This window comes from Neltuma alba, unplaced genomic scaffold (genome assembly GCF_004799145.2).
Source record: "Neltuma alba isolate B1F8T4 unplaced genomic scaffold, ASM479914v2 tig00012009_pilon, whole genome shotgun sequence".
NCBI classification, from domain to species: Eukaryota; Viridiplantae; Streptophyta; class Magnoliopsida; order Fabales; family Fabaceae; genus Neltuma; species Neltuma alba.
In genome coordinates, this window is record NW_021636580.1 from 793,235 (window position 1) to 818,448 (window position 25,214).

General features: G+C 37.3%; 5 protein-coding genes across 17 annotated transcripts; 4 read left to right on the forward strand and 1 right to left on the reverse strand.

The window, feature by feature from the left end:
• Positions 1–1,229: 1,229 nt before the first annotated feature.
• Positions 1,230–5,624, forward strand: LOC114721055 (MICOS complex subunit MIC19-like). 8 transcript variants are annotated; one of them, XM_028906853.1, is made up of 3 exons: positions 1,237–1,302; positions 4,011–4,078; positions 4,360–5,624. In XM_028906853.1, exons 2-3 carry the CDS (start codon positions 4,074–4,076, stop codon positions 4,910–4,912), a joined length of 558 nt encoding a protein of 185 aa, XP_028762686.1. In that variant the 5' UTR covers positions 1,237–1,302; positions 4,011–4,073; the 3' UTR covers positions 4,913–5,624. The 8 variants fall into 8 exon arrangements, with proteins under 8 accessions (XP_028762687.1, XP_028762686.1, XP_028762685.1 ...); XM_028906852.1 differs by lacking the exon at positions 4,011–4,078 and adding an exon at positions 3,551–3,659 and having other exon boundaries at positions 1,246–1,302; XM_028906854.1 differs by lacking the exon at positions 4,011–4,078 and having other exon boundaries at positions 1,230–1,302.
• On the forward strand, positions 1,904–20,216 carry LOC114721054 (uncharacterized). Of its 2 annotated transcripts, XM_028906851.1 has the most exons (3): positions 1,904–1,908; positions 19,086–19,207; positions 19,319–20,216. In XM_028906851.1, the coding sequence occupies exons 2-3, from the start codon at positions 19,148–19,150 to the stop codon at positions 19,910–19,912; spliced, it is 654 nt and encodes a 217-aa protein (XP_028762684.1). In that variant the 5' UTR covers positions 1,904–1,908; positions 19,086–19,147; the 3' UTR covers positions 19,913–20,216. The 2 variants fall into 2 exon arrangements, with proteins under 2 accessions (XP_028762684.1, XP_028762683.1); XM_028906850.1 differs by lacking the exon at positions 1,904–1,908 and having other exon boundaries at positions 19,008–19,207.
• On the forward strand, positions 6,463–12,303 carry LOC114721052 (maspardin). Of its 2 annotated transcripts, none has more exons than XM_028906846.1 (8): positions 6,463–6,753; positions 8,329–8,454; positions 8,592–8,690; positions 8,977–9,119; positions 10,196–10,304; positions 10,541–10,648; positions 11,312–11,452; positions 11,540–12,303. In XM_028906846.1, exons 1-8 carry the CDS (start codon positions 6,703–6,705, stop codon positions 11,957–11,959), a joined length of 1,197 nt encoding a protein of 398 aa, XP_028762679.1. In that variant the 5' UTR covers positions 6,463–6,702; the 3' UTR covers positions 11,960–12,303. The 2 variants fall into 2 exon arrangements, with proteins under 2 accessions (XP_028762679.1, XP_028762678.1); XM_028906845.1 differs by having other exon boundaries at positions 6,464–6,774.
• Positions 12,606–15,865, forward strand: LOC114721050 (putative transferase At4g12130, mitochondrial). Of its 3 annotated transcripts, XM_028906843.1 has the most exons (7): positions 12,606–12,858; positions 12,948–12,988; positions 13,067–13,833; positions 14,484–14,737; positions 14,860–14,958; positions 15,039–15,197; positions 15,279–15,865. In XM_028906843.1, exons 3-7 carry the CDS (start codon positions 13,355–13,357, stop codon positions 15,521–15,523), a joined length of 1,236 nt encoding a protein of 411 aa, XP_028762676.1. In that variant the 5' UTR covers positions 12,606–12,858; positions 12,948–12,988; positions 13,067–13,354; the 3' UTR covers positions 15,524–15,865. The 3 variants fall into 3 exon arrangements, with proteins under 3 accessions (XP_028762676.1, XP_028762675.1, XP_028762677.1); XM_028906842.1 differs by having other exon boundaries at positions 12,606–12,988; XM_028906844.1 differs by lacking the exon at positions 12,948–12,988.
• Positions 20,217–20,747: 531 nt separating the features above from the next.
• LOC114721053 (peptidyl-tRNA hydrolase ICT1, mitochondrial) lies at positions 20,748–23,717 on the reverse strand. Of its 2 annotated transcripts, none has more exons than XM_028906848.1 (8): positions 23,333–23,717; positions 22,830–22,889; positions 22,596–22,678; positions 22,272–22,336; positions 22,150–22,183; positions 21,505–21,575; positions 21,207–21,344; positions 20,748–21,115 (listed from the first exon to the last, which is right to left on the reverse strand). In XM_028906848.1, exons 1-7 carry the CDS (start codon positions 23,643–23,645, stop codon positions 21,254–21,256), a joined length of 717 nt encoding a protein of 238 aa, XP_028762681.1. In that variant the 5' UTR covers positions 23,646–23,717; the 3' UTR covers positions 20,748–21,115; positions 21,207–21,253. The 2 variants fall into 2 exon arrangements, with proteins under 2 accessions (XP_028762681.1, XP_028762680.1); XM_028906847.1 differs by having other exon boundaries at positions 20,748–21,122.
• Positions 23,718–25,214: the final 1,497 nt, after the last annotated feature.

Here is a 25,214-nt window from a genome sequence, read left to right on the forward strand (position 1 = left end):
TGAATTATGGTTTATCCGATTCCTGATTATTTGAAATAATAAAGGTTTACCCGATTCCTTTTTTTATTTATAAATTAAATTTATATAATAATATTATTTTAAATCAATATAATATATGACACTATCAATATCCTGTATGCACCATTAATTTATTAAAATGATTTAAATTTAAAAAAAATGCATAATATCACCCGAATGCCCCGCCGTGAATTGATCTTTGACACATTTTCATCAGCTTCAGCTCTTTTTTTCTTTTTTGGTTTTTTTGCTTCGTTGAAAATCCGTTTTTTTTTTCTTGGGTCGAATATTTCAAATCCCGTTGAATGTTCATTACTTCATTTAACTTTCTATAGTGATATTAATGACACTTTTATCAAATTGAAAACATACACAAGTGAGAGATGGTATTAATTTTTTTTCTCTTTTAAATAGGAAAGTGAAAAATAGTTGATATGTGAGATGCTAATTGCTAGTGAACTTCCGTGCTTGAGGTACACGAAATTTCTTTTGAACAGAAAAGAAGACGTTCATTTTTTTTTTGTCTTCCATTTCATTTTCACCACACTATTTAAGAATTATTTAATTAATCTGGATAGATTAAAAATTAAATAAATTAGTTAATTATAATAAATATAATATAATATCCTTAAAATATCTATGTGTAACTGTAAGTTTATATATTGCTTTATAAGTTAAATAAATTAACTCAAAAAAAAAAACGATTCAATGAAAGATAAAATGAAGTGAGATATTATATTTAGGAGGGAGTATAATTATTTCACAAGTTTGGCTGATGCATGAAATGACACAGCTTTGCATTTGACTAGAAATACAATTAATCCATTTTATACTAAGGAGCAATCAAAAGTTTCCATCCTTTTTGATGTGCACATAACAGCTAACGCTGATATAACAAGTCTCCATATTCTGGAGTTTAATCATTACCCCTCTTCCTAATGCTCCCCCTTGAGAATTTTTTTATATAAGGAATTAATCAGGTGCATAAATACTTCATTTAAAAAAAGGCCTCACTGTTTTTGTTTTTGGTAAAGGCCTTACTGTGTTTGAATTGTTGTTGGGCACATGAAAAGCTGGGCATTCATTGGACCTGTGCCTGGGTTTTGATCCATTTGATCTTTGCAGCTGAGGCGGCCATAGGCCCAACGAATGCATACGTTTCAAACGACGCGTTTTGGACGAACCTTGTCCTCCCTGCACGAAACTCCGCTGGAGCCTGGAATTTTCTGCCTGTTCTCTCTGGGGAGCTACTCACTTCTTTGTTTGCTGCACCAGTCGCCTCAGGTTAGTTCGTTATCTCCACACGTCATTGAGTACATCCTCATCTTGTTGATCCATAGTCAGGTATTTTGAATCAGGAATATCGCATAAAATGACATAATCTTTTCCCCTTTTTTTCCTTCCCGGAAAATGCAGTCGTTTACTGCGATAGTTTGCGAAACTGAACTGCGTGTACTATTAACGCTGTGCTGAGATGTTTATTGCTAAATGTTAGATTCTTCATGAATTTAAACTGCCTCCATCTCTCAGGCCTGCGTTTGATTTATTTATTAGATCATACAGCTTGAGTTTTTCATTACAGCAAAGTTTTATTCTGTTGAATAGGGAAAATTTTAATTTTAACGAAACAAAATAAATGAAGAACGATACAATGCTCATTTGTTGCTCCAAATTGCAATAATTCACCTTCAGAGTATCGGACGAATTTGGATGATGTGTTATTAGATTTGTCACTTTCTAATGACTCCGCAATGCCACAATCTAGGCATAGATGCACTAACTGCTAAACTATGGATGCAAGAAATGTATATGGGAACTGAATCGTTTTTTTTAATGTTTTTTTTTTATTCCTAATCAGAAGGTTTTTCCATATGAAATGTGTGTTTGCACGTGATAAAACTTTAGGTCCAATCATGCTTTCCACCCGTCCCTGTTTTAATTTTGGCTATATCTGTCAGCAAAGTTCAAGTCCAAAGTCCAAACACTTTGTGGAGATCAAGTCAATAGGGGGATTGTGTCAACTGCTAAACTTTGTTCACATGCGAACTGTAATGCTTCCAGTGTGATGCCTTTTTTTCCCCCCCAAATCTAATAGGTAAATGTCATGAAGCTTGGTTTTCACTAGCCATGTTCGCAATGTACATGATAGCAAGCCCCCTCCCTCGTCAGTCTTGCTTAGTTTAATCTTGTTCATATTATTTTCATCTTCATGAAATTTTATATCTTCATTTCACATCTAGAATGATTTTCTGGCTTTATCTATTCAAGAAAATGCATTCTATTCTTTTCATTTGATTGTCATTGTGCATATTGTTCAAATCTTTGGTTTAAATATTTTTTAGCAAGTTATGGATTTGTAGCTATAAGGAGGAGTAGTCAGCGGTGGAAATTGTCGCTATAAATTTGTGGCTTGTTTTAAGCTCTGTATCACTCAGTATTTGGGAAATACACCATCAAATTGGCTGATGTTTTTGACAAAGATGGAGTTCCACGATTAATCTGTGGATAAAGTTGTCTTCTTGTGCACCTTTCCCGCAAAAGAATTTGGCTACCCTCCAATATTGGGAGTGGAGGCAGCGAGGTTCCCATGCTTGCATGGAAAGATCCTTTCCTGCATCTCAGGTGCAATGAAACGTTGCTTGAGAGGGAAAGGAAGCCCTCTTCCATTTCCATCACCTCATTTCCTGTCTGCCAAACAGCACCTTAGATGTAGCCATCGTTCAATGGATCTTTGAAGATAGGTCACCAAGTGCCTAGCTTACTTTCTCTTGTTCTTTGCTTTGTATTTTATCTTATTTTGTAACAATCTTCAACATACAGTCTGTCTGTCTGTCTGTCTCTCTCTCTCTCTCTCTCTCTCTCTTCCTTTTAACTTCTTCCCTTTTCATTTAACTTCATTTCTCTTAATAATATCTTCTATCTTAGAAAGTCACCAAATAAGTAAAATACAATATTAAATCTCTAATTAGCTGTCTGTCTATATTGTTGAATGTTGATGTGTCTTGTCCACTGAAAGGTCAAGTGATATGGAACAAGCATAGAGGTTGAGAGGTGGAAAACTAATGCATTAAAAGCACCTAGAGAACATTTAGGATTTTTTTTTTTTGGCTGATTCGGCTCCAAATTCTGAATACGCTTAGGAAAATGCCTTATATGGGCTATAGGTCAGGTTCCGGCCAAAGCTTACCTAACCTGCTCTGTTGCCATCCCTCAAAGTAATCATTTTTTTGTAGTTTAATTTCTTGAGGTTTATTTAAGTTGTTAGAATTACTTGAGGACTGGTGAGAGATTAATTGAACCTGAAATGACGAGCCACACAGCCTATTGTGATTGAACTGTCATGGACTAGTTAATAAGAGACTCGATAGTTTGTGCAGGTTATTTAGTGAAATATTTTTTTGATTATGTATATTAATCATGTATATTATTTGATTATGAGATATTTGTTTGGCATAGAATGTGTGAGTTGTTTTCTTGATTAAAATTAAGATGAAATGACTCCTGATTTACAAGCTCCCTGTGCATCGCGCAGGGTAGTACACTCTACTCAAGAGAATAACTAAACCATGTGCAGAGGGGGATTCATATGGACTGAAGTAGTTGTTGATGAATATCCTTGGCGTTGCATTTTCTATTAATTGTTACTACTCATGCCAGATAAGCGTTTCTATTTTTCCACGAAGAATTGATGGGAGTCCCGTGTTGGTAGATAGTAAGTGGTGGAAACAACCAATGGTTGAGTCAAGTTTCGTGGACGAAGAAGTTACTCACGTTGAATAACTTCTATGCTGTGTTGTCTGAACCTTTTGTTTTCAGTTCAGTTATGTGTTGTTGTGGTTTGCTGTCTAGTTGTGATGTGTTTTCGACCTAATAGCCTAGGATAACTGATGTGTGGGTTTAGTTATTTAATTACTGGTTTTTATTTTATTTTATTGTTTTTTGTGAAAATTAACGGTTCTGTGTCTTCTCTTATATATACTCTGTAATTTCAGTGATGCAATGACAAGTTATCCTCTGTTTCATCCTTCTGGAGATTCTTCCAATGGCTTAATTTTATGAAGTGAGATTCTTGCATGACATAATAAATTAAGATTACTTTCTTCCCTTTTTCATACTTATCTGGATCCTAGCAGATAAATACACTCGGAAATTGTATGTTCCTTTTATATTCTCTGTACACGGGACTGTGAACTTATGTGATTATTTATTGCTTTTGATTTGATCCTCTTAATATGGTAACTTTGTGGAGAAATTTTGAGGTTAATGTCGTGGATGTTTATATGATTTGTACTGCTTTCCAGCATTATATCTTTCATGATGTTTTTCGGGGACACCTTTCAGGAGTAACCATATTATGGGTGAGTTTACAATTCACATCAGCAAAGGCCTGGTTGATCGGCTTGTTCAGGATGCGGATATGTCGAAGAAAACTAAAAGAACTAAACGGAAGGCATCAAGAGAGCCTCCAGTTGCCCAATCAACTGCAACTCAAAGGCAAATAGGGGATGACTCTGTGAGGCCCAAGAGCGAGGCTGCTCCAGCATGGCCACTGCGGCCTCCTGTGTTCCTGCCAGAAACTCCTTCAGTACAATCTGCCAATGCGGAGTTAGAGGCCATAAGATCTGTGCTTCGGGAAAGTGAGAAAGCAGTGGAGCGACTGCAGAAGGAAGAGGAGAATATGTTGCAGAAAGTAACCCAAAAGGCAAAGGAGTTCCGTGATAAAGAGTATAAGCTTCCAAAGCCAAAGCCCAGACCATGCACTGATGAGAGTGAGGCTTGCTTGGCATGTTACAAGGACCATGTCAAGGATCCCTTGAAATGTGCTAGTCTGGTTACAAATTTTGCCGATTGCGTGCGCAGGTTTAGACAACAAGTTGAACTAAGAAATGTCTGAAAAGGAAAATTGCACAGATCAATGAAAATAAGCCCGCAAACTGACGGAAATACTCACGGATTTTTTGTTTCTTTAGTGCATCATCAGCATTTTTGTTTTATATCACCCGGCGAATGCCAAAATTGTTCTTCTGATGTGCTTGGAATTCCAACACGTGCTTGACGACCATTGTCCAGTTTAATGGATCTGCCAACGTCCCCTCTTTTAAGGTGACGCCTGTTGGATGGTTGTTAATTTAGACGATGATCGAAAATTGACGACTTCTTCACATGGATTTACTCCATCAAGCTGTGTTATGTCTTTGAAGTCGTTATTAATTGATGAGCAATCTGGTTTCAAGTCCATTAGGTAGTGCTGCAACGGCGGGGGTTTGATTAATTCGTTGTGAGAATAAGTGATGATTTGAGATTGATTAATGTTAGTTCATGATAAAAGCAAGCAGCTATCGTATTATTGTGGATTGGTTTGGGAGAAAGTAGGCAAGTTTTGAGTGGGGTTTAATCCTGGGGGCTTTAGGTCCGTCATGGGTTCTTGCATTTTCAGAAATCAGTATCCTGTGAAGTAACCTAAAACGGAGCATCATTTTTGGCAGATGGCTCGACGCGTCCTTTTCCAAGGTCGTCTTCCTTTTCTAATTCGTCCTTTGCTTGTATTTGTCCCAACGTTCTTGTCTTTAAAGATACTTATAAATATAAATTTCTTCAGCATACCAGACTTTTCCTATCCAAACATACCTCGGGTCTATGTCAAGAAACACAGGTACAGGATAAACATTGAGCTCTTGTGCAAAATAATTGATATCTTACCTTCTTAAACAAGTAAATAGCACAAAATTTCGCCATTTTGTTATATTTTGATTATCAAATTTTTAAGTACAGCTTGATAAATACAGTTATGATTTCATTGAAAGATTATTTATAACTCGCATGTTTATTGAATTATTGTTAAAAATGGAATATTACTACCAAAATAGATTTGTACATGCAGAATAGCCATAAAAAAACATTATCCTAAGCGGATACTTGGTATATGTTTGCCTTTGTTTTAATTCTTGACATTTGATTTGATTTTGGCATTAATTTAAAGTTCTATTTTAAAAATGATAAATAAAATTATAAATGATTATATTAAGTTACGCTATTACAAATTAAACACAAAAAGCATAACATTAATCCATAAACATATCGGTGTTAAAAAAAAAAAAGGATGCAATCAATAATGAGCGCTGAAATTGACAGGGTGCGTACAAAGTATTAAATCAACGGCCTAAAAAAAAAAATACAAGCATTCTCGTCCATATGATTATGAGGAATCACATCTGCTTTTTTTTTTTTTTTTGGGGTCAAACTTAGGAATCACATATCCGAACACATAATCCCAAAAATATAGGATTTCACAAACAAATTAGTCGCAGAAAATAATGACATATTGGCTATGAGAAAAAATTATGAAAGTAAAGTCATCCAAACATGCTGGTAAAAAAAAAAAAAGTCATCCAAACAAATTTACGCAACAGGGACACCATTTTTTTTTTAATCGGAAAAACTAAACGATGCCGGGGAGCTGGAACAGCGTCATCGTTAAACAGACTGCAATCATAGGAGGGACCAGCCACGTGGTGTCTGCTATATGGTATTTTTTCTTCAATCCTTGAAAAAATATTGAAGAAATTGGCGGATGACAGCGAGGATTAACAAATCAAAGACTTCTGAGAGAGGAGAAAGAAATCGGTGATCATCGGATTAGCCGTGCTTCTGTGATATGGGCGTATGCAGACCTAAAAATTAGCAATGAAAGGCGTCTTTTCGGCGCCCGGAGATTTCATCCACTTCAAGTCTCAGGTGCCTCTTCACAAGATCCCAGTAGGTCCCCTTTACTTACCTGTTCGAATTTTAATTGTCTTGCTATTTTTGTTATTCACTTTTTTGGCTAGCTTCATTTCTCAAGTGCTGCTGGATTTAGTCTGTTAATTTTTTTATCATGATAACCATATACAGTTCGGCTAGTCGATCTCATGGTTCTGTCGTCATGATTTTTCATAATTGTTATCGCAAAGTTTGTAAATTTTGATGTGGCTACTTCTTCTCGTAGTTGACGGTGTTCCCTGCTCATGTTTTCTCGTTTATTTCTGGGTACACGTTCATTTTGGCTTTCTGAGATGTTTTTTTACTTTTGGTGACAAGTGGTTTTCTGAGAGTATTATTTATATGCTGTTGATGTGCAAGGACGTATGCTCATGAGCATCTCATTGTTCCATTACCTAGCAATTCTTATTTTATGCTGCCCTCGGTTCTAAATTTTGCACCCACGTTTTGGTATTTCTCCCCTTGCATTCTTCTTCTTCTTCTTCTTCTTCTTTTTTCACTTTTGTTTTCTTTTATTAATGGTTCTGACTCACCTTCAGAGCCGGTTTAATGTTCTTATATGGATTGTTGGCAGCTTCCTAGTTACTTTTTGTGTCTTGTTTTCGTTTTGATTTTAATGTAGGCCTTGAAATTATGATATAGCGCATATTGCTTTTATTTGCATAATAGGTCTGCAATTCATTTGATGGTTGCTTTATCTCTTTTCTCAGTCTTGCTTCTTCGTGAATTGAATGCCACTTTAAATATCTCACCCTTCTGAAAAATTCATAACGAATAAAAGAATACATAGATTGGAGATGTAACAATGATTTCATTTCATGGTACTTAGTGATGGGTTCCATAATATGGATGTGTCATGTCAATATTCTTTGTCCTAAAGTTCTCCCGAACTCCATCATTTCTGAGTTAAATTGAGGGTGCCATGGATTTTATTCAGATGTAAATTATGTTTTTTTTTTTTTTGGGGTCACCAAAGACATAATGTTCAATAGATTAGATGTTTTGTTTTTAGAAGCATCTCTTACTTTTTTTATATTTTTTCTTGTAATTCCGCCATTCTTAGTAAAGAGTTGGGAATTTGACTATACCCTTCTAAATAAATAATTAAAACATGTATTTAGGAGGATTTATCCATCAATGGTTCATAATTAACATAGATAAATCTAAAAGGTCGCCTTTTTGGATCATCCTATGTTTTCAGTCTGCAAAATGCAGCTGTGAGATAACACATGCAACAGAGGCATTTCATATCTCCAAGCATCAAAATTCTTGTATGCCGAAAGGCGTCTTGGATGCCTCTTGACCTTTTAGTGTCCTCCTGAAGATGATAATATAGATTATTGATTTTATGATAATACTCATTGAATAAGTTTAATCTGGCACCTCGTGTATTTTTGGCATGAATGTTTCTGTATTTATAACTATACTCTGCTTGCCGTTGAATTTTTTATATGGTTTGTTGGATTTTGTGTGTTTATTACCTTTTACAGTATAACTTTTGATGAGACATCACTCCTATTTTTTGCGGCCCTTTTGCATTAATTATTGCAGATTGGCACAAAGCAGTGGCGATATTATGATTTTGGTCCAAAAGTTGTGCCTCCACTTATTTGTCTTCCTGGAACAGCCGGAACAGCCGATGTGTACTATAAACAGATCATGGCATTGTCCATGAAGGTACTGCATATGTTAACATAATAAATAGTGTTGCAATCAATTTGTATTTTTGCTAATCACACTTGTTGAAGCTTCTTTCTGTTTATGTTATAATTGGGCTATTTTTGTAGGACTAACAATGCATTCAATTTTTGTAGGGTTACCGTGTCATATCTGTTGATATACCCCGTGTATGGAGTCATACAGAATGGGTTCAAGCATTTGAAAAGTTCTTGGATGCTATAGACGTCCATCATGTATGATGTCCTCAAACTTTATCCATTCCTTCTACTACCATCTTTTTAATTCTTATCAGTTGGGATTGGTTCTATTGTTTTATGCCTATTTTTCATCCATAACATTCATTATCATACATGTCTCTGGTGGTCTGTGCAACAAAACTTCTGTAAATTGGCATGCACATAGGTCCAACCATCTCTCTGTATGATTTCATCTAGAAGTCAGAAGCTATTTATTTGGTTATCATAGTTTCTTACAACTTGAGGAAATATCTGATACACTTATACAAGCTCTTTTTAACAGATACATCTTTATGGCACGTCTCTTGGTGGCTTCCTTGCACAACTTTTTGCTCAGCATCGCCCACGACGGGTTCGGTCTTTAGTTCTATCAAATTCCTTTTTGGAGACACGGAGTTTCTCTGCTGCCATGCCATGGGCTCCAATGTACCTTTCTAACAGTCTATTGTAAATAATAATAGATGCATGCTAGGCATGAGCTATATCTGTTGTAATATATGTGTCTAACTGTTGATAAATAAACTGTGAAGAATGAGTTAGTGAGATTTCTAGCAGACAAGAACATCAATGTGAAATTTTGCTTAAGCCATGGGGTCGAATGAACTGTCAAGTAAATTTTATAGGGGCAATCATATTAATGATAAGGAAACTGCTAATTCTAGGTTCACGTATGCGTGAGAAATATAACAACTTTGATTTAGAAATTGTACTCTTACAGTTATGCTGATGAAATTTGTGTAATTCACGGCAAAACTGGGATTTTGAAGGAAGGATTCTTACATGAAAAGAATGTTTAGTTCCTTTTTTATCTCAGTTCAAGGATGGTGTGTATATATATATATATATATATATATTTCTTTTCTCTTTGAAGAGTTGCTATTTTTGTACCTGTTATATGATAAAGATAATCTGGTGTTGAGGATTCTGGCTATTCATATTCCTGAGAGGCCAATGAGAATCAAGAACATCTAATTTTGCTTCTGTTTAATAGGAAAGTTTTTCTCCTGCAGAAAGATGGCGTTTCTGCATCATGTTGAATTTATATATCTGAGTTCTTGAATATACAGTTTTCTACTGTAATCTAATTTAGAAATTTCAGACCTAACTATTGCAGAGTTTCAGTCCTGTAGTGCGTGCTTTTCTGAACGAGATTACTTTATATTTGTGGTTTTATGTTGCTTGTGTACAATAAATGATGGTTAGTTAATGACTTAAGAGAGGATAATTGAGAGGACATCGTTTTTGTGTTTCTCCTTTTCTCTTCCTTTTTCTTTTTAATTCGCATTTTCTAGACATTGCTGCATCTTGTCTTGAAAAAAAAGTGGGTAGAAGCTGTTTATTTCCATGGTTCTCTAGAAACACATGACCTCTAAGATGAAATTTGTGTTTCAATGGTCAAATTACTCAGTCACCCAACAACTTCATATTCTTCTTCTTACTAGCGCATGTCTTGCTACTTCCTGATAGCTTAACTGAATCTGTTATCTTATTGTATCATTCAGTGTCAGTTGGACCCCTTCTTTTATGCTGAAGCGGTACGTCTTAACAGGAATACGTGATGGTCCTCATGAACCATTTATTGCAGACTCAGTGGACTTTGTTGTTTCTCAGGTATTCATTCTTGCATAATCTAACACCGACTATCAAGCCAACTTTAGCAACATTCAGTACGCTATGATTTTTCTTGTTATGAGATGACAATAGAATGTACTTTTACCGTTATTTGTGGGAATAGTCATCTTTTCTCAGCAACATGCCATTCTACTTCAAGAGGCAAACTTAGATCTTGTTTATCACAGAGTTGTTAATGTATCTACCTATTTTGCTAATTAATATGCAAAATTCAGGTGGAAACTCTATCAAGAGAGGATTTAGCCTCCAGGTTGACATTGACCACTGATGATGCTGCAGTGGGGCCCATTCTTCTTTCAGATTCATTCATCACTATAATGGATGTACGTAATGTAAATCATGTCTTAATTATTATGTTTGTGCTTCATGAAGCTTGTACCTTTCTGAGAAGTATTGATATTGTTGCGGGGTATGCTTGCGTCCCATATATTCGATCATCAGAAGTTACCAAAAAAAGAAAAAAGAAGAAGAAGAAGGTGACTTGCTGTCTTCTAGTCTCTGGCTTTCCATTATGCCATTTCAGTCTGGTTGGCAAGTTATGCTGGCAGTCTTAGAAGTACACCGGAGACTCATTTATATTCCATTTGCTTGTGATAGTCTTCTAATTGTTAATTATTTCTTGAAAAAATTAAGCTTTGACTTAAAATTTTAAAAAACGAAATTTTTTCAATCTAGACAATCTACTGTGAGAAATGGCTTATAAGAGTTCAGCCAAAATCATTTTAAATGGGAGAAGGCAGCATTTTTGTTGCAAGTTTTAAGACACAAAACCTTTCGCTTAGGGGTACAGATCACTAGGTTATGGTGTCTTATTTTTATCTGTGGCTCCATGTGAAATTATATTTGGTTTTGTCCAAATTTCTTTTTATACACGGCATATATCATTGTTTTCAGCTTTACTATTCAGCTATGATAAGATAATGGCATGTGCTTGATTTACTTATAACTATTTATTCTTTTGTCTTGATCATGAACTGATCTGAAAGACAAACGACTACTGTGCTATTCCTCAACAACTTAAAGATCAGTTGAGTGAAAGATATGCCGGGGCAAGGCGAGCATACTTGAAAACAGGTGGAGATTTTCCTTTCCTTTCACGCCCAGATGAAGTCAACTTACATCTTCAGGTATATGACTAGGGGCTTGTTCTTGCATCAGTCACTTTATAGCCATTTATAAATTGATGTATTTAACTTTTGTTTATATTACCGCAGTTACACTTGAGACGTGTTGGTGTGGAAGCTCGGCCCGACTTGGTTCGCAGTATTCCAGAAGGGGGTTTGGGTGGAAGTCCTAGCAAAGAAAGTGGTGGAGATCCTGATGAGTCAAGTAAGGATGATGGAGGTTCGGAAAACCCATCTGCAGAAAGTAATCTACCTTTTCCCTCACAAAGCTCAGGATCCAATAATTTAGAGCCACCTGAAAATTCATCAGAAAATTGCCACCTGGTTCATCAAGTTATGTTGCATTTCTTTCCTGGTGGATTCACCGAAGGAAAGCACATTGTGCCTCCTGAAGTTCTTGCACTATTCATTTGGGAATGCCTTCTTTGTTCTTATCTTCGTCATATCTGTTCAATCGTTGCCGTACATTATCTTGAAAACCTTTCTTCCGATTTTAGGCAAGTTGTGTAGGATGCATGTAAGATGGAAATTTTGCTGGAGCAATGAACAGAGAAAACCGAGTGCCTCAAAAAGTTAATGTTGTACTTCCTGCCTGCCGAGTTGGATTTCAGTTGTTTGGGGACCTTTATGTTCATTGTAATTGTAAATTATCTTAAATATGGAGTAAGTGAACTGTAAGCTGTTGTTCGAGCTTTATGATTTCTGCTGTCTATTTTATGGGAGTATGAACATTATCATTCTTTTTTATAGTTGAAGAAAGGATGTTCAGACCAATTATTTGTAAGCCAGGTTGGGTTTGATTTGCCCCTCCTGGTTAACTGTTAACAAAGTTTATTCGACTCAAATTAATTGAAGAGGTTTTCCCTTGTATCTGTGATTGGAAGTATATAAAATTGAGACCTCTACGTTAATCATCTCACAGCGTAGTGCATAATTGATTCCATAGTAGAATGAAAATGAAATAAAACGATCTGTTTTACAATTTAAAAATAATTGAAAAAAGGGGACATCCTTGTAAGAGTTCCTAATATTCCTAAGCCCTTTTTTAAACCCTTTGTACGTGGCAATTTGCATATCTATGACAATGCACCATCTTGGGAAAACTGGGGTTGGCTCTACTTAATTCTACAAATTTGAGTTTGGCCTAAATCAATTTTTCTGTAACTTGGATACTATAATTGCTTTTGGCTTTCAGAATTGATTTTCGATCTCTGCTTCGGGCTGCTCGCTCCCCCATTTCTCCGTCAATCTGGCGAAGCGTGGGAGGAAGCCGGAGATCGTTGGAGTGGAGGAATTCGTTATCTCTCTTTAATCCATTTGGTGTATTTCCTTTCGCGGAAATTTCTTCGCTTCGTTCCGGTGCTGCTGGTGTGAAACAAAATAAGCTGCATGTTTCCCTGTAACCTTGAGTATGTTCTCCGTGGAGATTTTGAACTGAATTTTTCTCATCATCTTGACTAGATTTTCATTTGATTTGAATTTCCATGGATGCTTATAGTTACAGGGCTTCCTTATCTGTAATCTTTAAGTTCTCCTCAGGTTAGTTGTTCATGTCTCTAAACTTGCAATTATTTGTTCCTTTTCTTCTCAATCTTTGATTGCTCTGTACTTTGGCAGAATATTCACGCGTGATGCACCTTTGATTAGCGCAAGCTGTATGGTGGGAAATGAAGCATCTCTGATATGCTTTTGAATGGTTCTTCTATATTGAAGAGTAACACGTATGACAGAGAGCAGAAAACTTCGAGCTTCGCTTTGAGTTTCTGGAAGCTTTCTACGTGGCTAGCGGGAGCCATCTCTGACCCACGTGGCGGCTGAGGGACGTTACATGAGTACATTAGAAAACTCAGTTTTCACCATCTTAGCTCCAACAAATTATCTTCGCCGACAGAGAGCGGGGAAGCAATGAATCGTCTCAGAACCTATCTAACATTTTCCAGATCCTTTGCGTGCAGTTGCAGAACCCTCCATTACACCTCCCCGAAACAATTTCCTGGCCACAAAACCCATTTCGAACATGCTGGTCCCTTAGTCTCGCTCCTCAAGTCCCGGTCGGTTATCCGATTCCAAGGGCCTGACACCTTGAAGTTTCTTCAGGGACTGTTAACCAACGATGTGCGAAGGTTTGGTGAACCCGTCGGTGAAAAAACTGCTCATTTGCCTACACCTAATGTACCAGTGGCTTCAGCTCCGCCTGTATATGCTGCGCTTCTAACCCCTCAAGGCAGATTCCTCTACGACCTTTTTCTCTATAAACCACCCGGGCCTGAGACGAAGCTTGATAAGACTGGAACAGGACCTGGGACTGACCCTGATGAACCGTTTAATTTGTTTGCCGATGTGGATGCTTCGGTATTAGATGAACTTTTGGAAGCCTTAAAGAAGTGAGTTTCTTGTCACTCTAAGTTTATTTACTGTTCCATGGAGTAATTTTGTTCATTGTACTTTTTACGAGGGTTGGAAGCCTGCCAATTGATTGTTAGGGTTGATGTTTTTTTGTGCTTTCCAAAATGTTGCCTCAATTATGGTTATTGATTTGTCATCATGAATCTGTTTTTCGAAGAAGTTACTCCAAATTCTGCTTTGTATGTTAACTGGTATATCTACTTACTCGGGGCCATTGTTTGAAATTCGGGGCCATTGTTTGAAATTGTTCAGTTCAGATATCCAGGGCACGGCAACGTTCAGTTCAACTGTCATTTTACTGATGGAATGTGTTAAATGTTGCCGCTTCTGTATGACTGATATGAGGTTTAAAAGACGAAAGAATTTTAGTCAGCTATGATCAGGATTCTGTGATAATATTATTTGCATTTTTTTCTTTTGTTTTAGCATATAGGTTCTGTCACGTTGGGCTTGGCTACTACTAAAACACTTGCGTTTGTTTTAGTGGAACCTGAAAAATTTTCCTATTTACTTAGTTGGTAACTAGACGTGTTTTTTTATGCATAGTACAGAATTTCAAGAATGAGTCACGTAAACCAGAAAACCTACAGGATTATATTGCAGCATCCCTAACATTTTAATGGCACAGATACCGTCTGAGGTCCAAGGTTGAGATTGATAATGTTACTGAAGATTTCTCATGCTGGCAACGCTATGGTCCTAGCCTTTCTGAGAAGCCATCAGATGCTGATGAACCAGAGGCAGCTTCTGTTGGCTGGGGTGCTGGCGTGGATCACTCCGCAACATTAGCTTCGCGTGGGAGTAATTTTGGGTGGCAATGGTTCAAGGACCCCCGATTGGACTGTCTTGGTTTTAGAGGGATCTTCCCATCTAATGTAACACGTAAGTTATCTTTTTTCGTTTAACCTCCTCGTAAGATTTCTCATATATTGCCGCAATCTTTATCATTTCAACTATATACAGTTGTCTGGTTTAATTAATTCCCCTCATTTTACCTGATTCAGCACCTCTGGTTGAGGCTGACAAAGAAACAGATGAAGAGAATTATCTTTTTTGGAGAATAAAAAAGGGAGTTGCAGAGGGATCAACTGAGATTCAAAAGGGTGCATGTTTATTTCTTGCAGTGAACTATATTTGGGTCAATTAATCATTTGGTATGTTAAATGTTGCAAATTATGTCCAGGTGAGGCGGTACCGCTTGAGTATAATCTTGCAGGCCTTAATGCAATTAGCTTTGACAAGGGTTGTTATGTGGGGCAAGAGCTCATAGCTCGTACGCATCACCGAGGGGTGATTCGCAAGCGTATAGTGCCTGTAAGATTTGTCACTAACGATGGGAAAGGTAACTCAAGACTCCCCTTGCTTCTGTAGGATTATCTATTTTATTGATCTACTCTGAGCTGTTTTTCTTTTGCTCTTCCAGAAGTAGAAGACAAAGTTACTCCAGGCTCAGAGGTAATTGACACGACAAGTGGCAAGAAAGTAGGTTTCGTCAATACTGCCCTTGGATGTTGTGGGCTGGGGCTTTTGCGGATGGAGGCGGCCTTTAGAGGTTCTGGCACCTTATCTATAGAGGGTCAAGATAATGTGAAGGTTGAGGCTGTTCGACCAAAATGGTGGCCTTCTGAGTGGCTTGAAGATAATCAACATCACACTGCTTTCGCGTAGGATGTTCTATGCACTGTCCCAAGGCCAAGTGCATGCCTTTATTCAATCCTTGGACTCCATTGTGTGAATTAAATGTATTCCAAATATTTAAGGTGTTCATATTGGGATAAGACTGGTAGCCTTGTCGAAACTGTATCTGGAGGAGGGGCAACAAGATGGCACTTGGGTTTTCTTATGAAATAAGTTTTATAACGGGAACTGTGGGCTACCGCTTTACCCCCGAGTTCTCCAAGTGTCCTGAGAACGCGAGAGCTTTGAATAATTTTGTACTCACACATAAGGATATTAGAAACAAATGTTAGGAAGATTTTGTTTATGCCTATCTTCAACTTGTATCTTGTCGATTGCTGGGGTATGAGAATCGTTGGACTATATATGCTGGTCCGCCCTTGATGGACCAATCCAGTCATCAGCCCAGCATGGTTAAATTAAGGAGAAAATTTCAAAAAATTCATTCGTAAAGAAAATAATTACGTTTAAAAAACAAATGATAATACATTTTTAAAGTAATTTTTTATTTAATATTTTAAAATTCAATGGTTATTTTTTTAGGATTTTTTCCTAAATTAAACTTATTAATTATGAAAAATTAATTTATTTAATTTTGAACTTAAAATTCAAATTTTAAGAGGAGTTGTTATTTTTAGTTACAAGAGAAAAATAGTTTTTAATTGAATCAAAAGATACACTGAATATTATGCCAATCCCTCGGGTTTCACGTACAGGAATATTTAGAAAGTTGTATGACATGCAAGTTACGACAACAGGGAAGCATCTCCTTAGTACCTGACCCGGCAGAAAGTTTCATTGTGACCCCAAGCACAAGGGAAGGAAAACCGTCTCTGTCTAATTCGTTTATTAAAATATTTTTTTTCCTGCTCTTCATTGAAAGTAAAGGGGCTTTGTGAGGAGTTGACAAATTAATTGGGGAATTTTTTTTGACAAAGAACATACGCTTTATGATATAAAAGGATGACCATTTCCAACTAAAATTCTTCATAAGATGGTTATTTATCATATATTGAACCGGAGGAAATGTTTAAATTGAAATCTTTTATCTTCTATTAAATAAAATTTACAACAATAGTGTCCTAGGGAATATAATGCCATTGTCTCCTACAGAAAAAGAAATTTTTTTATTATCAATAGAAGGACAAACTAAATTTTCAAATATACATGTGAGTGTTGGAGACTTTAGGTCGAATAGAAGTTTTTATGGGGGCAAGGGAAATTTTGTAGGGGAGGTGAATGAAATAATTTCGAGAAAATTCTAAAAAAAAAACTCGTGGACTTTTAGAATTTTAAATAAAAATCCCCAAAAAATGTGTTGTCATTTTTTTAAATATTACAATTATTATTAAAAGATAGGAACTAAGACTAATTTAAAATCCTAATATTTAGTAGTATTTTTTTAGAATTTTTTTCCACAATTTTTTGCTTCCTAATACTTCCATACCATTCCACGTGAGTTGGTCACCGGAATGAATCCTCGGAGTATGGGAGCGGAAACTAGCCCTAGGTAAATCGAAACAGGCGCATTATTGTCAACTTGTCATCACCTGCTTAGCTCACAACTTACATCACTTCATGGGCTTTGTTTTCTAGTAGCCTCGTAACTGCAGTTTCTGTCTGGCTATGTTTCTTAACATTGGTCTGCCTTGTGGTTCAAGAAATGGGAAAAGTACGCAGTCCAAACAAAATGTACGTCCAAAGTACAGAGATCGAAATGTCTTCACTGGCTCATAAATGGTGGGTGGGTCAACAAGTGGGAGCGAGGTTGGCTGGGAAGAAACTGCACACACACATTCCTTTGTTGAAAATGAAACGGACGACCAATACAAATGGGATGAGGCCGTGAGGATGAATGAGTAAGGGCTGACGACAACTAACAAAAGATATGAACCCCCCATCATCAAGTTGGGTATTTGTTTATGACTCACCACTGCGTTGGATTTAAGCTACATCATTACCCTCCCACTCACCTCACGCCCCACCTTCATCGCCGCTCATTAAATTAATCCATACGCTAATCACCACATTTACACACACACATACATAATATATACTTTTTCTAACTATATATCTAACTACTCGGCGCCCTCTTACCCACGCGCTCACGTCACTGACATTTTATTCCCACTCATCTTAAACCGTCTTCTCCATTTTGACCACCTCCATTCTTCTCGCAACCCTCAATCGTCCTCATATGCCCTCCCTTCTCCCACTTATTTACGATCCTGTCATTCTCCGTCGATTTCACTCTCGTTGACCCCATCATAAAATAAACCTATGGATAAACACACAAGCAAGCTAAAAGATTCTTTCGAGAGGGAAAAAAAAAAAAATACAAGGTGTTTCTGCTTTCCATGCACATGATCATTGTTTAATAAGCAGTTTGAAGGCGAACAAGGAAGCGAATTAATTCAAAAATATGACACTTTATATTAAAAGTACTTTAGATGAAAACCAAATCATAATTTTAAAAATATTTTTATAATATAAAAAATAAACATGAAGAGGAATTTGTATCGTTTAATCAAAAAATATCTTTTAAAAACTGTTTTAATAGTTGCCAAACACCTTTTTTAGTTGGACTGTGCAAGGAGGCGGTGGGAATGTGAAAGGATGAATCTTTGTGGCTCAATTAGCTTAGCTACTAAGCTTCAGGCAGCATCAGAACTGGTTCCCGCCCCTTATCAGCTGCTACAGTGGTTTCTATGTCACTGTCTCTGTCACTCTTGCCTTGTCCAACAATGCAACCACTTCCACTAAAATCCAAAACCGTCATCCCCCGATCAAGGAAAAAGTCAACAACTTGTCAATCTCGTAATTTCCATACCCTCTCAGGGGCTTTTGTTTCTGTCTTCCCACCTCAGGGGGCCGAAACGAGGGTGTGCAACACAACGCGGTTCATTTTTAATTCCATGCTCATAATTTCTTTATATTTGAATTGTTCCACACAGTCTTGCTTATGTTTCTTAGTTGGTCCTCACGATCCTGTACATAATATTTGTTTCAACTGATTTGGCCGAGGCGTGTATATATAACACATGGCATGGCCTGTTTAATCCACAATAATATATGGGACAAATTGCTTGATTTATTTGTGTTGCACATCAATTATCAAGTTAAAAACTCGTACTATTTTGCTAGATTTAGATGAAAAATTAAAGATTTAAAATCTCAACCAACATATTATAATTAAATCCATTCAAAAGTTGTAAGTATATTATTTTATAATTAGCTTTTCATATGTCTTTATATGTAATTTTCCTTTGTTTTCAATTCAACATGGAAGAGACAGAATTTTGGGACAGGGGAGTAAGCTGAAAATACTGAAGGTTATAAGGACTAAATCAAATAGTCAAGAAAGTATAGGCATCAGATATGTAATTTTACCTGGATAACAAAATAACAGGCCCGCCCACAGGTATTCCGGTCGAGAAATGTCAACGGTCCTCGTTGCTTCCACATATCTATAACCATCTTTGTCCCACCTCCTTTAAAGCATACCTCAACGCTCTTCCACACCCAAAATTTCTTTTTCCCGGCGCAAACACAGCAAAATATCATAGACCTCAAAACCAACAACCCAAGAGAAGCAAGCAAGGATCTTCCTCAGAAATGAAGCTAGTTTGGTCCCCAGAGACAGCATCAAAAGCGTATATCGACACAGTTAAATCTGTAAGCACTCAGTCCACCTCAAGATTTGTGTTCTTTTGTTCAGTACGGGAATTTCAAGTTTTCTTCGATGATCCATCTCTAATATTTTCTTTTCTTTCCCGCCTTTTACAGTGTGAGATTTTCCGTGAATCAGGCGTGGCTGAGCTTGTTTCGGCCATGGCTGCAGGATGGAACGCACAGCTCATCGTGGAAACTTGGTCACTTGGCGGAGTTATGCCCACAAGCAAAGGCTTGGAAATAGCAAGTCGTCACACGGGTGGCCGGCATGTATGTATAGTCCCCGATGAACGGTCAAGATCAGAATACGTTCGTAACATGGCCGACGCTGGCATGTCACCGGAGTTGATCGTGGGAGAAGCAGAGGAAGTCATGAACGGCTTGTCAGGCATAGACTTCTTGGTGGTGGACTCTCGCCGGAAGGACTTCTCGAGAGTGCTGAGACTCGCAAAACTGAGCAGCAAGGGGGCCGTGCTGGTATGCAAGAACGCAAACTCGAGGGCCAGTTCCGGCTTTAAATGGCGGTGCGTTCTTGACGAAAGATCAAGGCGTCTTGTTCGGTCGGTGTTCCTTCCGGTGGGAAAAGGGCTCGATATGGCACACGTCTCCGCCCTAGGGGGCAATTCAGGATCATCCGTCAAAGGCGGCAAGAGATGGATCAAACATGTTGATCAACATTCAGGAGAGGTGCACGTTATCCGGCGGTGAATCCTGGGTCCAAGTGTCCACTTCAATGACAAAGACAGGGCCATTTTTCTCATTTTGTAAATACATCATATTAAGAGTCTTTCTTTCTCATTTCTTTACAATCTTTTTACCTTTGATGGTTGATTAATACTGGCAAGAGCCTGGAGATTTGGTTAAATTATCTTCATTCTTGGTTCTTTGGTTGGAGGAGTTTGACATGTAGGATACAAGTAATAGTTGCAATAGCAAGAAGATTTACTGTAGCATGTAAATGACATGATGGTATTATGAAAGTGTTTTTGCATCACCGTCATCGGCGGATGTAGATTGTAACCACATACAATGCCCCCTTTTTCCTTGTTTTCCAACTTACTAAACTCAAAGCAAGCGGCATTTGGCGTCTTTAGAGAAGTGTCTATCGTGGCCGCGATTGTTTCCCAACTTGCTTGAGTAGAACTTTACGTGGGAAGAGATCAAGAATCTGCTAACCTGCCATCTTTACTACCAAAATGATTTTGATATATGTAGCAAGTCAAAGCCCCTTGCTCCTGCGATTATGACCGACATTTAATAGGGCAATCTTGTGCGGTTAATCTTCAAATTGGAGGGATTTTAACGAACGCGTGGTTCACTATTATGGGCATGTACTCACAAAAACAAGTAGTTAATTGAATTTAATGAATACTGTAGAGCGTATCCTAACTGCTAAATCTAAAGCTGAGATGCTGGCCATTCCCTCTCGTCCGGTGCCCAATGTGTGAGTGCGCCAAGCAGTATCCCAATGTTTTTCTGATACGCAGCATCATCCCAATGTTTATACCCACAATTGCAACCCGAAAGGAATTAAAGTATTTAATTTGGGAGAATCGTACCGAAGTACCAAATTTATAAATTAAGCTCTCAAATTTGCCAACCCCATAATGTGAACTACGAGTATTTAGTATTCATACAACAAAAATCTGCAACCAAAAAAAGAGAGTATATTTTAACCTCTCAAGCAATAGAAATTTACAAGTGACAATGAGTATTATTCACAGTTAGTGGTTCTTAGGACTAAAAGATTTGTGAATTTGGTCCTTGGGCATCATTTTCCCATCTAAATTTGAGAATGAAACTTCATTGAGGTCCTTCAAGTAAACTGGCCGTTAGGTTGTGCTGCTTCTGAGTTACCCCAGGTTACATTCAATCGCTCATTCATTTATCAAAGGATTGAGCTTTCATGCCCTGCAATCTTGGGAGAACACATTAATGAACAATGGAAAAATACATAATCAACAATAGTGTACTTAACATTCAACCAATGATAGTAACTTACCGTATAATGATCAAGAACCGCAAGATTTTGGTAATCAAAAACATAAATTAGTCCCAACTATCCTTACTTCTTCTGAATGCTTTCTTATCTGAGAGCGCTTTCTTGCTCTTAAGGCGTTTCTGCTCTCCAATAGCAGCCCTTCAAAATTACACATATAAGCCACAAACGTCAGTTACATGCCCTTCAACATCGAGTTGCACTAATTTGGCTAAGCCAAAAACAACATAGCACGCAGTAAAAGAAATCATATCGTTATAGCTTGAGGAATTGGAAATTTTAAAAACAGAAGTGCTCTTACATCTTCGCAATTTTCTTCTTTTGTTCTTCTGAAGGAGGTGGTGGGACATACGCAGCAGCATCAATAATTGCCTGATTTTTCCATTACATAATAACAAAGTTACCAAGCTTTTTTGTTTTCTTTGGGGATGGGTGTTAAAAGAAACTAAATTCTTCCTTTGATGACCCGAACCAGGTAGGATGAGAAATATTAATCGGTTTCTGAATGGATTCATATGCTTGCTCACAAGAAGTTAATAACAACTAATTATAACCAAGACAAGTCTTGAAAAATGCAAACAAGGACCATATAGTGATCAACTCAGGAATACCTAAAAATCAATGAATAGTAAACACAAGTCTAAGAAACCAATTTGTAAATTACTTCCCTACCCCGCATTCTTCCACCATGTCCTCACTTTAGACAGCAGAAGTCTGCTCTTCTCCAGCTTCCATCTTGTTTCACAGATATCACTGAACTCGTGTTTTTCTTTTCTTCTTTTTCATTAAGTTAATGAAGGGAGGATAGGATATATGGAAGCATGTATATTTGCAAATGTCCCCAGCTTAAAAAAGTTGATGCTAATGCAAACTTTTGAATAGCTTTAATACTAGTCTTTCTTTTTTGGACAAAAATACAAGTCTAATATTGAATGTTCTATATTACCTGGAGTTTTTCCAAAGCATCCTCAATGTTACCCCTGAGAAAGAATGGTAGGATCAGGCCAACTCCTCTTGCAACATACAAAGGAAACACGAATCAAATAAAATGACAGGGAAGATACAAACTTCTGCGTTCTAGTTTTTGTTGAGGAAATTACAAGTTCCCCATCCTTGTTAATACGATTTTTTTCCTGCTCAAGACATATAAAAGTTAGACCGAGAATTGAGGAAAAAACAGGATGCAAAAACCAACATATGAATAGCAATCACCATCCATGAGATAAAGAGGGTGACTATCTGCCGTAAGCAGCATATGAAAAGGTACAAACACACAAACACGCGTACACGTGCACACAATAATACACATATATGCATGTATAATATTAAGATTCATGAAAATTGAACATTAAATTATTTTGAACCAAAACAAAAAGATCTGTTGCAACAAACCATTTGCATAATTCTCTCCCTGATCCTGTCCCCTAACCAATATGCGTTTTTGACATTGAACCGCATGTCCACCTTGGTGTTCACTGTCCAAGCAACGAATGGGCAATATCTAATAGTAAGGGATGCAGGACCACAAAGGATGAAATTAATAGCGGTTTTGATGCAAAGTAACTGGCAACAGTTAATGATGAGTTCCCAGCAAAGTAGAGAGTTGCCAAATACTGTTAAACTGACCTTTATTTACATTTTGACCTCCAGGTCCCCCACTTCTCGCAAAGTTCACTGTGACATGATCTGAAATGAAAGCGAAGTACTTAAAATCTATATCATTTTCTTGATATAAACCGAGCTAATTATAGAGGGAATAGATGGGGAAACATAGGGATCCACTGAACCGCAGTGTCATTATGTTCATTAAAAGAAGATAGTTGCGATCAAAATCCCATTTAATAAAATCCTTGTCATAGCTCAGTTAGTATAGATCAATGGATGATTTCTAAATAGGGTCCTGGGATAAGAATGGACTGTAATTGTTGAAAAATCAAAACATGGCGGAAAACTATAACAAATTGAAATTTATGCTGGAGTACTATAATAAGCAACGAACGACACCAAATTTAAGAAGGCACGCTGCTTCAGAGAAGATAGAATTCCATTGATATCCCTAGAACATTGCAGATATGTAGGTTTAAGTTTTGCGGCGATTAATCGAATGATAATCAGGAGAAACAACTCACCCAGCGTGATTTTAGGAGTAGGCCCGCTATCAAATGCCTGAGCTCGGTCTTCAGCTTCTTGCAGGAGCTGCTGAACCTGGGAGAGCCGAGACGATACTTTCTTCCCACCATCACCAGCATCTGAAGCTGCACACCGAATAGCACTTGAACCAATCCCGCGTCGCGGTAACGGAAGAACGGCATTCCCACAAGCTAATGGCAAAAGATTTTCTGGGGTTTTAGGAAGCCTGCGCAGAGAAGAAATCGGACGTATGGGAGAGGGGTGCAATATCTCCTTGAAGATCATTCTGCTGGTGTTCCTGATGGCAGCCATAGAGAAATCGTAGCAATCCTATGCGCCACAATCCTGCTCTTCACTTTCTTAACAAGAGCGACCATTGGACCCGAACCCGGTTTTGGGAAAAATTTAAATAAAATAAAATAAAAAAACAGATAACCTCACATTTTACTATTTTAGTGACCGAATGTACTGTATTCTAACCGTCGTCGAAATCTGGGCTATGGTTTTCCTCTCATTTTAATTTTATTTCTACGAAATTAATATCCATATCATTAATCATCCGTCAATGTTGGCAAAAACAAGAAAAAGGAGGGAATAATCATTCACGCTATCAAATGCGTTACATATTCTTCACATATGCTGGCCAAAAAAAAAAAACATAATCTTTATATATGTGCCAAAACATCTCTCTATTTCCAACCTTAAAATACTAATCAAGAGATAAAATTACATTATATAAAGGGAAGAATTAATCCACAAATTCGTATACTGTGAAGCTTTTTCCCCCCCAACTGGATACTGCGAAGCTTTTGAATTTGAACGGGGATTAATTTAAGACGCATATTAGAAAACTACATATTTGAGAGCAATATGATATGGCCCCATTAAACACGGTAATTTTTTTTTTTCAAACCCTTCAATTAAACATGGGATGAACGAATCCTAATGGTTTTTTTTTTCACCTGAATCCTAATAGTTTCATTTTTTTTAAGATTATAGATATATATATTATAACATTTATAATCATAAGAAGATTGCGTTATTTACTTCTTCTTTTTTTCCTTTTGGCCATAACAAAACAAAGTCTGTTAACTCCCCCCATCCTCTTTCTCAGAGTTTTTAAGATTGTGAGTTATGACACAAAAATTTAAAAAAATAATAAATTGTCTTTATAGTATCCTCCCTCTTTTTCAATTTTTACACCAAAAAAAAAACCTCAAAAAGGCAGTGCCAGATTATATGGGCAGAATTGGAAGCACGACAAACTATGGGGCCACCTTGGATTAGGTGTTCCTAGCGTCCATCCATTTGTCACCACATAAAAGAGCTGCGTGAAGCCATTACTTTGAGTGGCCTAAAACAAGAAAGAATCCTTGACCGCCAGCCCCATCTTTGTCCCGTGTTAACGTGCACTGGTGCTGTGGTGCGCACATATATAGCTCGAACAACCAAGTCCAAGGCTTCAATTCCTTCAGTTCTCCCAACATCTTCTATGACCGCTGGAGGGCTTCTACATTAGGCACTATTGGATACTCAAGACCTGCATATGAATGCTGGCATTCGTCTTAAATTTTTACTTGACTAGCCAGTGATTGACCAGAACTCTTTTCTGGTGCCAAAATCCTGGGAAAAATATATATGCGTGTCATGATTCAGGTACGCTTAAGTCTTCTATGACATTGTTCCCCATTCATACATTTCACAAAACCATAAACACTCATGGATTTGTTATCAGTTGTGTTAAGATGGGCTAGAGAACTCAAGACAGAACGATCTGGACTTCATTGATAGTGTAGGCTAAAAGCCCATTGAATTACACACTTGACCGAACATATTTGGACCTCTATTTATAGACATTGGTCCAACGGTCAAAAGTCTTAC

Excerpts from the sequence above, each read along its gene's own strand:
- LOC114721055 (XM_028906852.1), top strand. The coding sequence starts at position 3,625 with ATGAATATCCTTGGCGTTGCATTTTCTATTAATTG. Across the intron at positions 3,660-4,359 it reads GTTGCATTTTCTATTAATTG|GAGTAACCATATTATGGGTG; the intron begins TTACTACTCATG and ends GACACCTTTCAG.
- LOC114721052 (XM_028906845.1), top strand. The coding sequence starts at position 6,703 with ATGAAAGGCGTCTTTTCGGCGCCCGGAGATTTCATCCACTTCAAGTCT. Across the intron at positions 9,120-10,195 it reads GCCATGCCATGGGCTCCAAT|TGTCAGTTGGACCCCTTCTT; the intron begins GTACCTTTCTAA and ends TGTATCATTCAG. Across the intron at positions 11,453-11,539 it reads AAGTCAACTTACATCTTCAG|TTACACTTGAGACGTGTTGG; the intron begins GTATATGACTAG and ends ATATTACCGCAG.
- LOC114721050 (XM_028906842.1), top strand. The coding sequence starts at position 13,355 with ATGAATCGTCTCAGAACCTATCTAACATTTTCCAGATCCTTTGCGTGC. Across the intron at positions 14,738-14,859 it reads CTTCCCATCTAATGTAACAC|CACCTCTGGTTGAGGCTGAC; the intron begins GTAAGTTATCTT and ends TACCTGATTCAG. Across the intron at positions 14,959-15,038 it reads ATCAACTGAGATTCAAAAGG|GTGAGGCGGTACCGCTTGAG; the intron begins GTGCATGTTTAT and ends AATTATGTCCAG.
- LOC114721054 (XM_028906851.1), top strand. The coding sequence starts at position 19,148 with ATGAAGCTAGTTTGGTCCCCAGAGACAGCATCAAAAGCGTATATCGAC. Across the intron at positions 19,208-19,318 it reads ATATCGACACAGTTAAATCT|TGTGAGATTTTCCGTGAATC; the intron begins GTAAGCACTCAG and ends CGCCTTTTACAG.
- LOC114721053 (XM_028906848.1), bottom strand. The coding sequence starts at position 23,645 with ATGGCTGCCATCAGGAACACCAGCAGAATGATCTTCAAGGAGATATTG. Across the intron at positions 22,337-22,595 it reads GGGAGAGAATTATGCAAATG|GAAAAAAATCGTATTAACAA; the intron begins GTTTGTTGCAAC and ends TGTCTTGAGCAG. Across the intron at positions 21,345-21,504 it reads AAGAAGAAAATTGCGAAGAT|GGCTGCTATTGGAGAGCAGA; the intron begins GTAAGAGCACTT and ends GTAATTTTGAAG.